The 13,354-nt window shown below is 32.7% G+C and overlaps 1 protein-coding gene across 2 annotated transcripts; it reads right to left on the bottom strand.

Moving 5' to 3' along the window:
* Window positions 1–1,757: 1,757 nt before the first annotated feature.
* LOC116111697 (cold-regulated protein 28-like) lies at window positions 1,758–6,713 on the bottom strand. 2 transcript variants are annotated; one of them, XM_031397838.1, is made up of 5 exons: window positions 6,461–6,713; window positions 4,785–4,973; window positions 4,389–4,683; window positions 2,491–2,558; window positions 1,758–2,362 (listed from the first exon to the last, which is right to left on the bottom strand). In XM_031397838.1, exons 1-5 carry the CDS (start codon window positions 6,554–6,556, stop codon window positions 2,318–2,320), a joined length of 693 nt encoding a protein of 230 aa, XP_031253698.1. In that variant the 5' UTR covers window positions 6,557–6,713; the 3' UTR covers window positions 1,758–2,317. The 2 variants fall into 2 exon arrangements, with proteins under 2 accessions (XP_031253698.1, XP_031253699.1); XM_031397839.1 differs by having other exon boundaries at window positions 1,759–2,362; window positions 4,785–4,970.
* Window positions 6,714–13,354: the final 6,641 nt, after the last annotated feature.

Here is a 13,354-nt window from a genome sequence, read left to right as displayed (position 1 = left end):
AAGAAGAAGACTACTGCTGTTTTTTTTCAAACGCTTTCCCCAAAAGTTTTAAATAAACCTAAAACTTTTTTAATTCTAATTTTTTATTTTAGAAGTTTTAAATAAACCTAAAACTTTTTTAATTCTTTTTTTTATTTTAATTAGAGGTGGGACGCCCCTCCATTCCTTAGGGACGCCCATCCCTAAGGAATGGTCGTCCATATTTAAGGGACGCCCGTCCCTAAGGAATGGACTGCCGTCCCTTAAGTATGGACGACCGTCCATAATTAAGGGACGCCCGTCTCTAAGGAATGGGACGGGCGTCCAAATATTTTTTTAAAAATTTTTAAACAAAATTATGGACGGGCGTCCATTCTATACCGACGCCCGTCCATCCCAGATTTTTTTAAATTTTTATATTTTATAAAACCATCCAAAATTAAAGGACGGGCGTCCATTAACATATGAACGTCCGTCCAATGTTTATGGACGGCCCGTTCATGACCTGTGAACGGCCGTCCCTAATTTTTTTTAATATTTTTTATTTTTATTTAGCAATGGACGAGCGTCCTCTAAATCAGGACGCCCGCCCGTAGTAAATAGATCCCCGTCCATATAATATGGACGGAGATCCATATGAGTGAACGACCGTCCATATGTCCATATAAGATGGACCGACGTCCATAGTTATGAACGCCGTCTTCTCTTTTAATATTAACAAATTTAAATTTATTTAATGCATTAATGGTTCAAAAGTTGACAAAAGTTATTTATGCATTAATTTATTTAATTGGGCGTCCATCCATTGCTTTAACTTGTCCAATTACTTTAAACATTGACAAAAGTTAAATGACAAAAATTGAATGAATATAAACAATAAGGGACCCCTGTCCATTTAATGCAAATTTTTATAAAATTGTTTGGACGGGCCCATAGTAAATGTAAAATTTTTTAAAATTGTTTGGACAGATATCCATCTTATATATACACTCGTCCATAGTAAATAGACATATGTCCATAAAAAATGGATCGACGTCCATTATTTTTTTTTTTTTTTTTTAGATGAGCGTCCATATAAAATGAACGAAAGTCCATAAAATATGGACAAACGTCCATAAATGTTCAATGACCGTTCATTCATGAAAGACTCTAACGTGATCGCGTCTGACTGATTGCCATGTCCTTCGGTACAAAAATTTGATGTAAAATTTCGATGTCCATAGCATTACTCATTAGAAAAAAGTTTAACGGCCAGTCCACTTTCCGTTTGCGTTTGCCTTTCAATAAAAACAAATGAGCGCAAAAAACCTACATCACGAAGAAAAATATAAACCAACCCCTGGGCAGTCGAATGATTCAATATGAACTCTTAGACATATTACTCAAAAGATTCTGAGTTCGAATCACTCTTTAATTGCTAATAAGAGTGACCACTGGAACTTTTACCCAACCAATAATTCTAAGCAATGTTTTAATAACCAACCCAAGGTAAAACCCAACAAAGCTGTCGGGTCCCAGGTTGATCAGTTTAACCATCTTGACCCACTGGTCAAATCAGGTGTCAAAAAGTTTAAAATTCAGTAAATACACCCCTGAAAATTTGTTAAGTCCCTACAAGTTTGAAATTTAGCAAACACACCCTAATACAAATCAATGATCGACTGGTTGGCGGCAACGGCCAAGACTGGTTGAAATACGCATAAACTGGTCCTGACACCCTCAGTTATATATGCATATACATGCAATAAAAAGGCTAATGAACAAGATATTAACAAAAATATTACAAAATTCCATCAATTTCAACTACATCAATGCCTGCCTTCTAAAATCATAATAAATTAACAAATCAACAGAGTGAGTTAAAATTTCTGATAAGAGGACACTGATGAATGACACAAAAAGATGCAGACAACAACATGGCTGATACCTGGTTAACGATATAGCTGAGAAATTGCGGTATCTCATCTCCCTACATCTATTATACATTGCATAATTTCTATATACAATGCCATTCTATTTACAAAATACAGATACAAGACATGAATATAAAGTAGTATACTTATCTAAAACACCTAACTTAATGCCACCCACTTACTCATCCATCAATTGCAACTACTGCAAATCTTATCTAAACATACAAGTTCTTATACAGATGCTTCTGACCTATTATCTGTCAAGATCTTATGTAGCAAAATCATCAATTAGTTATCAGCAAGAACCGTCAACAAAATATAACCACCAATATTTTTCTCGTGCTTCTTCAGCTAGGTACCTGGAGATTCTGGGTGCATTGGAGGGTTAAGTTTAAATTTCAAACTTCAGGCCAAAAAGTCACAACTCAGCTTCCTCTTAAAAAGTACTGCGTACCAGATCTTGGCAGAACCTGAATCATCAGGTATAAAGAAGAGTGAAACTCCAGAAAAATTCAAACTATCCAAGATTAAGTGATTTTAAATCTGAGGGAAATTTAGAAAACAAATTGATAAATACAGTAATTATTCTAAAAATCACCTGATCAGATTTCGGATCATCAAAGGCAGTAGTCTGCGATCTTCTTGCCATGTTCCGCGGCTTGTCTTCTGTACTTGGCAAATGCAAAACAGACATATGCAACAGTCACAAATTCTAGACTCCAGCAAATGCAATTAAATGGTTCAAGATGCATAACATTAAAACTCTGAATTAGAAAGTTCCATTTTAACTTGGTTCACACTAGGTTTCTAGTGATGGGGTTCCTTAGGAGTTATGCCCCTTAAAATGGTTTCTCTAAAGTAAGGCCCCTTAAAATGACATTGAAAAGGAAACCCATATATTTCCGGTTGAACATCACTTCAATGAAGTTGCTAATGTTGCTAGTGAAATTTTCTCCTTTTCTTAAAATCACGCTTTATATGTTTTTTTGACGTATAACAGTTATCAGCTTTAATCCCACCCAAGGCATCGAATTTCAAAATAGCAACACTAAAAAGCTGACATATTTTAAAATTATGTCATGGGCCTTTCACAATTGACAACATGGTTGAGTCAAAGAAGTGGTTGGTGCTGCTCTAAATCAAAACTTGGCGAACTACTTAACTTTTTGGACTAGAATATATCTGTAAAAAATGAATTAAATCACTGGAGTGTCTCATGCTAGTTCAAAATATAATGGTATCATTGTCAAAATATATGCTCACACAACCTTAAAGAATAGGAACACAGTCACACACAACATAAAACTATACATAGATTATCAATTCTAGAGTAAGGAAAGAAATCTAACTACAGTTTGCAGCTTCATTGACCTCGTTGCAAATCAATAAATTAAAAATAAATAAATAAATCAAATCAAAAAGCTAAGAATTATCAGCATAAAACACATTTAAAAGAGAAAAAAAATTATCATCCTAAGAACTCATAATCATGCTTGAGTGCTCCCTACATATCAATAGACAGTATTACTGGTTAATGGACAAATAGGAAGTCTTTCTACCATTAAGAGGAGAAATTCATAGTTCAGCATATCAAGAACAGTGCTTTCTACAAGCTTTCAATTATCCTTGTGGTCTCATTTTTCAGCCAAATTAGAAATCTCTCTACTGTTTACGAGGAGAAATTCATTGTTGAACACATAAAGGATAATGTTTTTTACAAGCTTCTAATGACTCATGATTTCATTACTCTCATAGTCTTATGTATTTAGGTTGAGCTAAATTTGCACTCAAGTCATAAATCTCCCAATCGCATTTGGCACATGTAAATACAAGATTAGTACAACACCTGGGAAAGTTGGCACCCTTTATTTAGCCAATAATCCTAAAAAATACAGCAAATAAATGAACTTCTCTCCTTTGGATCTAAAGGAGAGAATAAAAGAACCAACTTAGTAATCATTCACATAATTGACCAGTTGAAACAAAAATTGCTTTCTTATTACAATAGCCCGCAAATTGGCACTCTTTATTTAGCCAATCATCCTAAAAACACAGAATGAATAATTGAATATCTCTGTTTCTCTAGACCAAAGTGAGAGAATAGAAGAACCAACTTAGTTATCATTCATATAAATGTCCCGTTGAAACGAAAATTGCTTGCTTATTACAACAGCTAGCAAATTGGCACTCTTCACTTAGCCAATCAACAACAAACAAAAAAAAAAAAAAAAAAAAAAAAAAAAAAAAAAAAAAAAAAAAAGAACCTAATTGGAGAAGAATAAAAGTTGACAACTAGCTATCATTCATGTAAACTTCCAGTTGGCACAAAAATCACCTTCTCTAACAGCATTGAAGGATTAAATGAAAAAGATAGTTTGTCCGATAAGAATTTATGAGGGATAAGAGAAATTAAGGATTATTAAGCAATGGATGACGTTGGAGTATACATTCTAAGAGGGAAAACCTTCCACTAGATTCAAAGTTAGTCAAATTTACCCGTAGTACTGCCAACTGAATTCTGATGGCATAAGTGATAGTCTTGGTGCTGCCCTGAACATCCAGCCGATTCAGCAGAGAAAGTCATATCCTCTCCCAAATAGTATCCCTCATCACAAAGCACACTGTGGTCCTGGGGATCAAAAGATGTTGCAGTCTGGAGTTTACCTACAGTTGTAAAACGACGTATCCCTGGACTTTCTAGTGTACCATGAGAATCAGCTGTGCTCTCAAACAAAGATTCTTCCTCTGTAAGCTTATTCTTCTGCCAGCAGCCATCTGGTAGAACCATCAACTGAAAAAACAAGAATAATATTTTTTAGTGAGCAGAAAAATGAATAAGCTGACACAAAATAAGAAATAAAATGAAGATGTCCAGCAGATTGAAGTCTCAACCTGGTGAGGTGAAAAACGAGTGTGGGCTGATAGTGTTTGGGATGTATATGGTCCCCGTGTTTCTTGTGATCGATATCCTTGGAACCCTGTGGAACAATGCAACTCATGCAATTGCTGAACAAACGATGCTTCTAAATGCCTAATATAGGCATTGTGCTTCTCATTTGTCCACTCTGCAGATTGGCCCTGCTATAAAACCACCAAGATGAGAAAATAGAAAGCTTTAAACAATAGAAGTCAAGTGAGCCACTCATTCACAGGAAGTAGAGATGATAGTGCACTACAGTACATAATAAATTTAGATCCAACTGCAACAACTTTTAAGTAATTGCACACTGCTGATATGTTATAAGCCATTTATTGAAGATTTTATAAACAGCCTAAATTCCTAGATAAGAACTCTGCCTACAATTTTAAACCAAATTACCATAGTAAACAAGAAAATTGTACTAGAACTGAGGACCTCAAGTGCTAAAGTGCATGCTGATTGAATTAATGGACTTATTGGTTATAGACGACAAGTGATTCTACGTTCTCAAAACATGGCACTGGAAAGACCTCGTCACAATGTCATATATCCTTAAAAGGAACGATTAATATCCATTTATCAACCAAATGTCCTTACAATCAACGAGAAACAAACAAAAATGAGAATGAATATGTATGTGGACAAAACAAAACAACCTCAAAGTTAGTTATTTGTCCATTCTTGTCAACCTTTGCAAGTATTAATTAGAGTCTCCTCTAAGGAAATGCCAAGATATATATGATGTAACGTCAAAACATGCTTTTACCTAGAAAAAGGGAAATCATTTCAAAGTGCTACCTCAAGAATCTGTGGCTGCCAATTTTCAACAATCAATTAAACTGACACCGACCAGGTTTATAGTAGGTACATCCAGCCTAAATAAAGTGAAAAACATACAAAACTGAAGATCTAACAGAGTTTCGAAATACATAAATATCAAATTCTTAAACCTAAAACAAACAATAGGAAAGAACATGCAAAAATTGCAAAGAAAGCCACTTATTGTCCATATTATCGATTTTCCAACACCCACATAGAGGACAAAGGAGTTGCAACACCGATCAATTTTTGCTTCATTGAAGCTTCTTTCAAATTGCATTACTCTAAAGGAAAATTTCCTTAAAACACACTATACCACCACTTAAATGATAAAAGAAGAAAGATCAAACTAGAAAAATCGAGAATAAAGGTGAAACTAAATTCTATATTCTTTACAAAGAAAAAACTATGAGCACCTATCACACATTAACATTGGTTCTAAAAATGGTATTCCTAGGATTCTGGTAGCAATATCTGTGATGATTACCACATGGACCATAAAAAATCTCTAATCATAACCGTGGAAGCATTGAAACTGTTAGTACACCTTCTGTACCTTAGGCTTAGCTATTTTCTAAAACAATTCTAGATCTCATTAAGTTTACTTACCATCTCCATGGATAGTCCTCCAGAACTTTAAGTTAATAACTCTCTATCAAAAACTCAACCACAGAATTATAAAATTCAAAATAAGAAAATCTGAACTTACAAAGAAAACCTAAATAACAACGATAACAACAACAATATTCACTCTGACACACACAACAAAAATTTCAACAGGAAAAAAAAAAAAAAGAAAGAAAAAAAGTACTTAAATAACAGAAATTACCACTGTTTCATTTGGATACTGGTAAGAGCTCTCAACAGTTATGTCAGAGGATTCGGAGTTAGACCGAGTCAACTCACTCCGACAACCGTCTTCCATGGCGGCGAGATCCGGCGACAGTTTGTTCACCGTTTCTCCTCCTAGAAATGTTTTAGTTCTTGTTCTGATCGGAAAAGAGTAAATAAAAAAACGTGAAAAACGTGATTTTATTAACGAAGAGAAGAACAAAAAAATTCGATCCGAAAACTGAGCAGAGAATGCGAGAGAGGCAGAGAGACGGTGGGTTGGGGGCCAATAAAAGCTCCACTTGGCGACACTTTTTACACGTGTCAGTTACATCAGCGGAGTGCCACGTCAGCAAGAAGGGGGCTAATAATATCTTGGGCTAATGTGAGCCAGATATTTTGGTGGAGATATTATACTCGTTGATTAAATAGATAAATAATATATATATTATTAAATTAAATATCTTGTATTCTTTTTGCTGCTAACTATAATTAAATATACACGTCAGCAAAAGCGCTCGGAATGGGTTGGGATATTCCATGGACTGGCGGTGATGTGTGGTTTTCTCTTTTTGGCCGGCGGTTTTTTATTTATTTTTAACAATTTTTTGAAAAATATCTAATACCCTTATTAATATTTCTTATATTTTTAGCTATTTTACCATATTTAAAAAATTTCCAACATTCAATTAATTTTACCATATTAATATTAATTGAATAAAAATATGACTATAAAATATCCTAATTTTATTAAAAACCCTATATTTATATTTATACTACTTCCTATAAATCGGAGAGTAGAGTAGGATCGAGGAAACACTCCCCATGTGGGGATTACCCGTCCCTGCTTGCTTGAATAATATGGGGAACAATACATGGAATAGGATCAATATCCAAAATGGGGTAGAGAGGTGGGGATACCTCCTGATCCACAAATCGTCTCATTTTCATCCCTATATTTATTTATTTATTTTTGGATATTTTACGAAAAATCTTGGTAATGTTAAAAAGTATTTAATAATTTTCGACAATTGTCTAACACTTAAACTAATAGTTTGTTAGGCCGATGAAGTTAACCTCATCATGAACATCAAATGAATTTTTTTTTAATTGAAATATGTAAAATAAAAAAAAAATTATTATTTTATAAATTAATTTGTTGTCAAATATCTTTTGAAAAATATTATATACATTATTACATGTTCAATGATTCAATCTAAGATATTAGACAAACAACTTTATTGATAAAGATCTTTAGTAAGGATATTTTTGTCTATTTAATTTTTTTTAAATAGATATTCAAACATTTGTTAAAGTTGACATTTGAATGTGATGGTTTTATTTTTCAACGATAATGTTATATATATTAAAGTTTTCAATGTGTCACATTCATGTTAATTATAAGATTACGTGTAAAGTTATATGTTTTTTTTTTTAATAATTAAAATGTTGCTAACAATCAACACTCAATTATTTGGGATCTAAAATTGAGATTCGGGTATTTTACGAGTTGTTGGTCGGATATATTTATTAGTAAAAAAAACTATTTAAAATTATAAACATTTTTTTAAATTTTTATATATTATTTGATCGCATCTCAAAAGTGTATATAAGATTTAAAAAAAAAAAAAACAGAATTTTACATAAAATTTTAATCCTTTTTCCATAAGATTTTTTTTAAAACTTATTTTAAGTTTTGAAATTCAAAATTATCCTTTTCTATTTTTATAAATTTGACTTTATATTTTCTTCTATAGTAAGCTTTTTGGTAATTTAACATTTTTTTTCATAAAAAACTCTACTTTAGTTTTGTGACCAAGTGTTCGGGTCAACTTGTACTACCTTAACTAATCCCCGAAATCCATTAAATACCCTAAAGTCATAAAAGTTTATGAGGTCACTTTCTTGTATTTTGTAATCAAGAAGATATGGGATGCATTTTATTGATTGTGGGCATTAAATATTTCCCCCAATCTTGTTTGTCTTTTTATTTAAAGGAATTTTTATTTCGAATCTTTCAAAAAAAAAAAAAAAAAAAAAAAAATACTTTAATAGATATGCGTTTGTATAATCAATCTTCAAATATCTAGTGGAATATACTTCTGTAGTACATAATACTTTTTCCGAGCTTGGATGTGATATTCAATTTAAAGGAATTCAATTATTTTCTCAAAGATATAGATAAGAAGAAAAAAAAAACCAGAACTTTCGGGATGCTAAATATTATATGCTTTCTCAATAAGAGAAAATATATCACTATATATTAGGAGTGTTCAAAAGAACCTATTGGAACCGGAACCGGCAGACACCTAAAGTTTGGTTTTAGTTCCAACCCTGAACGGTCGTCAACGGGTAGGTTTCGGTTCCAAATTTTTAAAATAGTTACTGTGCAGTTCCGGTTCCAGTTCCTATGGTTAAGAACCGGAACCGGGAACCAAGATTAATATAAAATAAAATTAAAAAGTATGGGGGTTAATAAAGACTTTCGTAAAAAAAGTAATGTTAATACATTTATATTTATATTTTATAACATTTAAAGTAAGTTGGTTTGAATTTTGAGAATCTTACAAAGTAATGGAGTTTGTAATTTTGAATTTATAATTTTATTTTTATTAACAAGTGTCAAGTGGGGGGGTATTTGTAAATTTTTAAGTGTTTTTTTGCCATTTAAAAAACTTTTGGGGGGTCATTGTATTTTTATAGGTACCCAAAATCGGAATCGGAGGTTCTGGGTACCTAGGAACCGGAACCGTCGGTTCTGGTTCTGGTTCCAAATTTCAAGAAACCATCAGTTCCGATTCCTTCAAAAAATATAGGGTACCCAGAACCGAACACCCCTACTATATATTATTATACTAAAGACGCCTCTAGGTGTCAACTATTGATGTATGTTGGATCCAAACACATGATAGGTGGGTTTCTAGAGTTATTATCCGCTTTCGACTTTGTAGCCTGCACAATTTTGTCCTAAAAAGACGTCTCTAGGTGGTGAGAATGTCATTGTGTTATATAAACGACCAAAACCCTTGTCTCCTAACCGATGTAAAACTTTGACACCAACAATAGTTAAGTTAATATTTTTCATAACCGATGAAAATGTCACAATAACCATAATGTGCCATTGCCAATACCTTTTAACTAAAAAAAAAAAAACAAAGGTGGATGCATGTGCTAAAATTAATCACATGTTGAAGCGATTGGGAAGTCACATTATTCATGTGTTTAATTTATTCACATGTTTTATTTAAGAAAGTACCAAATCAAGTTGTTGAAAGGAGAAATTTAGAAGCAAAGTCATGGGGGGAAATTGAAAACATGGCAGCACGTTAGTGTTCTGAGTTTGAAATTGAACCTACATGGCGGTGGGTGGGGGTATGCTGCGTGGTTTGGGTGGGCTGTTGGTGGGCCAAAATAGTTTGATGGCTCAGTCCATGACCCAGCTGCTAAGTCCAAATGATTACTTGAAAACTTGATCCAACAATTGAGAGCTCATTTAGGATGAATAATTAGAGGTGAAGATTTTGTGGGTCTGTGATTTTAATGGGCGAAAAATGAGTGTTTGGATGGAGAGAAAATGAGAGAGAGAACAAGTTCTTTTATAGCCTTTTTAGATCTTGGAGGGGAAATAGAAAAAATTAGCTACAATTGCTAAATTCAAGTAATTACACACTTTCACACTTTTTCCTTACGACATCAAAGCCACGTAAACACATAAACTCTTTTAATAGCCATATCAGCACCTCTATTTCCTTTAAATTCATGGGTTTGACCAAGGGGTGAAAATCGAGCTGAGCTCCGGTCAATTGTCTTTGGCTCGACTTGACAATAGTCGAGTAGCTCAAATAGCTTGAATACTGATTCGAGCCAAGTTTGATCACGATACAACTCGACTCGAAAAACTCAATTATCCTAGATTAAACTCGATTTAACGAGCTCAAATTCAAACTCGAATTCTAATTTCAAGTATCGAGTTTGAGTTCAAGTTCGAATTTGATTCCTCAGGCTTGGTCAAGCTCGAATTCGGTACTGTAGCAATCAAGTCAAGTTCGGATAGCCAGATACTCGACTCGACTCTATTTCATCCCTAGTTTGACCTCTTAAATCTATTTTAAATAGTCGTTTTCTATTTCTAAGTCTACCTAAGTTAGTCGTATTTGAATATTGCTCAATTTACATTTTAAACTACTTTCTACTTATTTTGAATTTAAGATTACATTTATGCTTTAAAGTACACCATATGTATATACAGTATAACTTCTCTATAATGATACTCTATATAGGAATAACCTCCATGTAATTATAAAAAATTCTGGTCTTAACTTGGGTTAGTTATAAATAAGAATAAATTTCACATTATAATAAGTTATAATTTTTCTAGGTCCGTCCTAAAGAACTTGCTTCTACATAGTAATAATTATATGTATATTGCAAAAAATATATGTTATGTTACATCAAATGTTTAATATGAAATAAAATATTTATCTAAAGTTGTTTGGGACAATGATTTATGCTTTAGAGTTGTTACCACATCTTTTATCTTACAGGTATGTAATAAGTCACCAGCATAGATATCTTCTTGTTGAAGCCAAAATATTTATAGTTTCTCAAGCATGTTTATAACTTATTTGCATAAAACTTTTGATATTTCCGTACTATCATCCTCAGGATTATCTTCTTACTTTTCTTGTTTAATTCCAGTAATGAATTCTTCTTCAGTTAAAGTATACACGACTTGCTTATTTGGATGATTGATGAAGACATTAATATTCATTTGATTATAGTGAAGTGGTCGAATCTAATCACGCAATTTTGCAATGACTCTTTGATATCAATTTTTGTTACTATCCTAATGCTACTAAAACAATAAATTAAAATTATAATACTACTAAAACATAAATTATAAAATAAGAAATCAAAATAATAATTCTTATAACTACATATCTATTAAGTTATAATCTCTTCATAGTAATAAATTTAGTTGATCTCAATATTATAACTATAAAGAGGTTCTACTATACATATAAAAGAAGTTGAGTTGTGCCTAGAGGTGGAAAATTTGGGACGGGTTAGGCGGGTCAACCCTAACCCGGCCCGGGAAAATGAGGGTTAAGCCCGGACCAACAAGATGGCGGTCCGGGTTGACCCTAACCCGGAAGCAACCCCCGGGCGGGCCGGGTTGCACAATGGCAACCCGCAACCCGGCGGGTTGCTATTTTGTCTCTTTTGCAAGAGACCCGGCAACCCGCCGGGTTGGTTGTGTGCAACCCGCNATTTATGTTTTAGAGTTGTTACCACATCTTCTATCTTGCGAGTATGTAATAAATCACCAGCATAAACACCTTCTAGTTGAAGCCAAAATATTTTTAGTTTCTTAAGCATGTTTAGAGCTTCTTAGCATGAAACTTTTGGTATTTCCGTACTATCATCTTCAGGATTACCTCCTTACTTTTATTGTTTAATTCCAATAATGAATTATTCTTCAGTTAAAGTATACACGACTTATTGCTTATTTGGATGATTGATGAAGACATTAATATCCATTTGATTATAGTGAAGTGGTCGAATCTAATCACTCAATTTTGCAATGACTCTTTAATATCCATTTTCGTTACTATCCTAATGCTAATAAAACAATAAATTGAAATCTTAATACTACTAAAATATGAATTATAAAATCAAAAATCAAAATAATAATTTTGGAATCAAAACAATAATTCTTGTAACTACACTTCTATTAAATTATAACCTCCTCATAGTAATAAATTTAGTTGGTCTCAATATTATAATTATAGAGAAGTTTTACTGTTCATGTAAAAGAATGTTAAGTTGTGCCTAAGAACATGATTTGCTTAACATTAGTTTATTATAATAGGAGAGATGGTAGAAAATTTGAGTGTTCAAATCTCATAACTTCAAGACACGACACGGGCCATATAATTTACATGTTATGGGCTCTTTCATAACTAGTCATCCTAGTTCTCAACTTGTCATCGGCCTATTATATGATTGGAATCAATTAAACCCAACCCAATGAATTTTGAGAGATTGATCATATGCATACATGCACGTACAATCACCCAATAAGGATGATTCGCATCAATATATGTATATATACACTTATGCGTAATACCACGCCCACAACACAATCTTATAACTTTCTTTTATAATCCTAACGTGACAATTGAATTGACAACTCTCACGTTAACTCATACCGTACTTAAAACATTAAATGACTTTAGCTAAATACGAACGGTTGTTTCTTAGGAACGAACAGTCAATGTTCTTTATGAAGAAACAACCGCTATTTCTTATGAATAAAACAATAATTCCTTATGAATAAAACAATAATTCCTTATGAATAAACGGTCGTTCATCCCTGAAGAATGATTGTTCATCTCTAAAGCACGTCCGTTCATGTTTAATCAAACCTATCAGTTGACATGGTAGTGTTATAAGAAAATGTTATGAGATTGGGTTGTAAATGTAGTATTTTTATATTCTAGAGGTTATACATACATCAAAAGTATGGAAAGTTGTTCTTCTACCCTCGACTAAATATTCGAGGTTGAGAGTTGGGAAATATTCGAGGTTGAGAGTTGGGATGGTTGGGAAAGAGAACACAGCCCATGAAATGATAAGAGTATAGTTTCTCATTTACATCTATGAAATGCATTTTACAGTAAATCAGTTAAGTTGAATATCAAAATATTGAAAATCTCAATGAAATATTAAATGAAAAGGAAAGTTTTAGGTAAAGTATCTACTGATACCTCAAATTGCGGTTTAACTCTCTTCGATCTTCAAACTTGGTGGTGTTCTTGTTCAACCATTCACTTCTTATTTTACCAAATTATCATTAAAAAAATAAATAAATAAATAAAAGAATTTGATG

Source organism: Pistacia vera, unplaced genomic scaffold (assembly GCF_008641045.1).
Source record: "Pistacia vera cultivar Batoury unplaced genomic scaffold, PisVer_v2 Contig65, whole genome shotgun sequence".
Lineage (NCBI taxonomy): Eukaryota > Viridiplantae > Streptophyta > Magnoliopsida > Sapindales > Anacardiaceae > Pistacia > Pistacia vera.
The sequence above is the reverse complement of the archived record's forward strand: the minus strand, read 5'-3'. Positions and strand labels throughout refer to the sequence as shown.

Excerpts from the sequence above, each read along its gene's own strand:
- LOC116111697 (XM_031397838.1), bottom strand. The coding sequence starts at position 6,556 with ATGGAAGACGGTTGTCGGAGTGAGTTGACTCGGTCTAACTCCGAATCC. Across the intron at positions 2,559-4,388 it reads TTCAGTTGGCAGTACTACGG|AAGACAAGCCGCGGAACATG; the intron begins GTAAATTTGACT and ends TGCCAAGTACAG. Across the intron at positions 2,363-2,490 it reads ATGATCCGAAATCTGATCAG|GTTCTGCCAAGATCTGGTAC; the intron begins GTGATTTTTAGA and ends CTGATGATTCAG.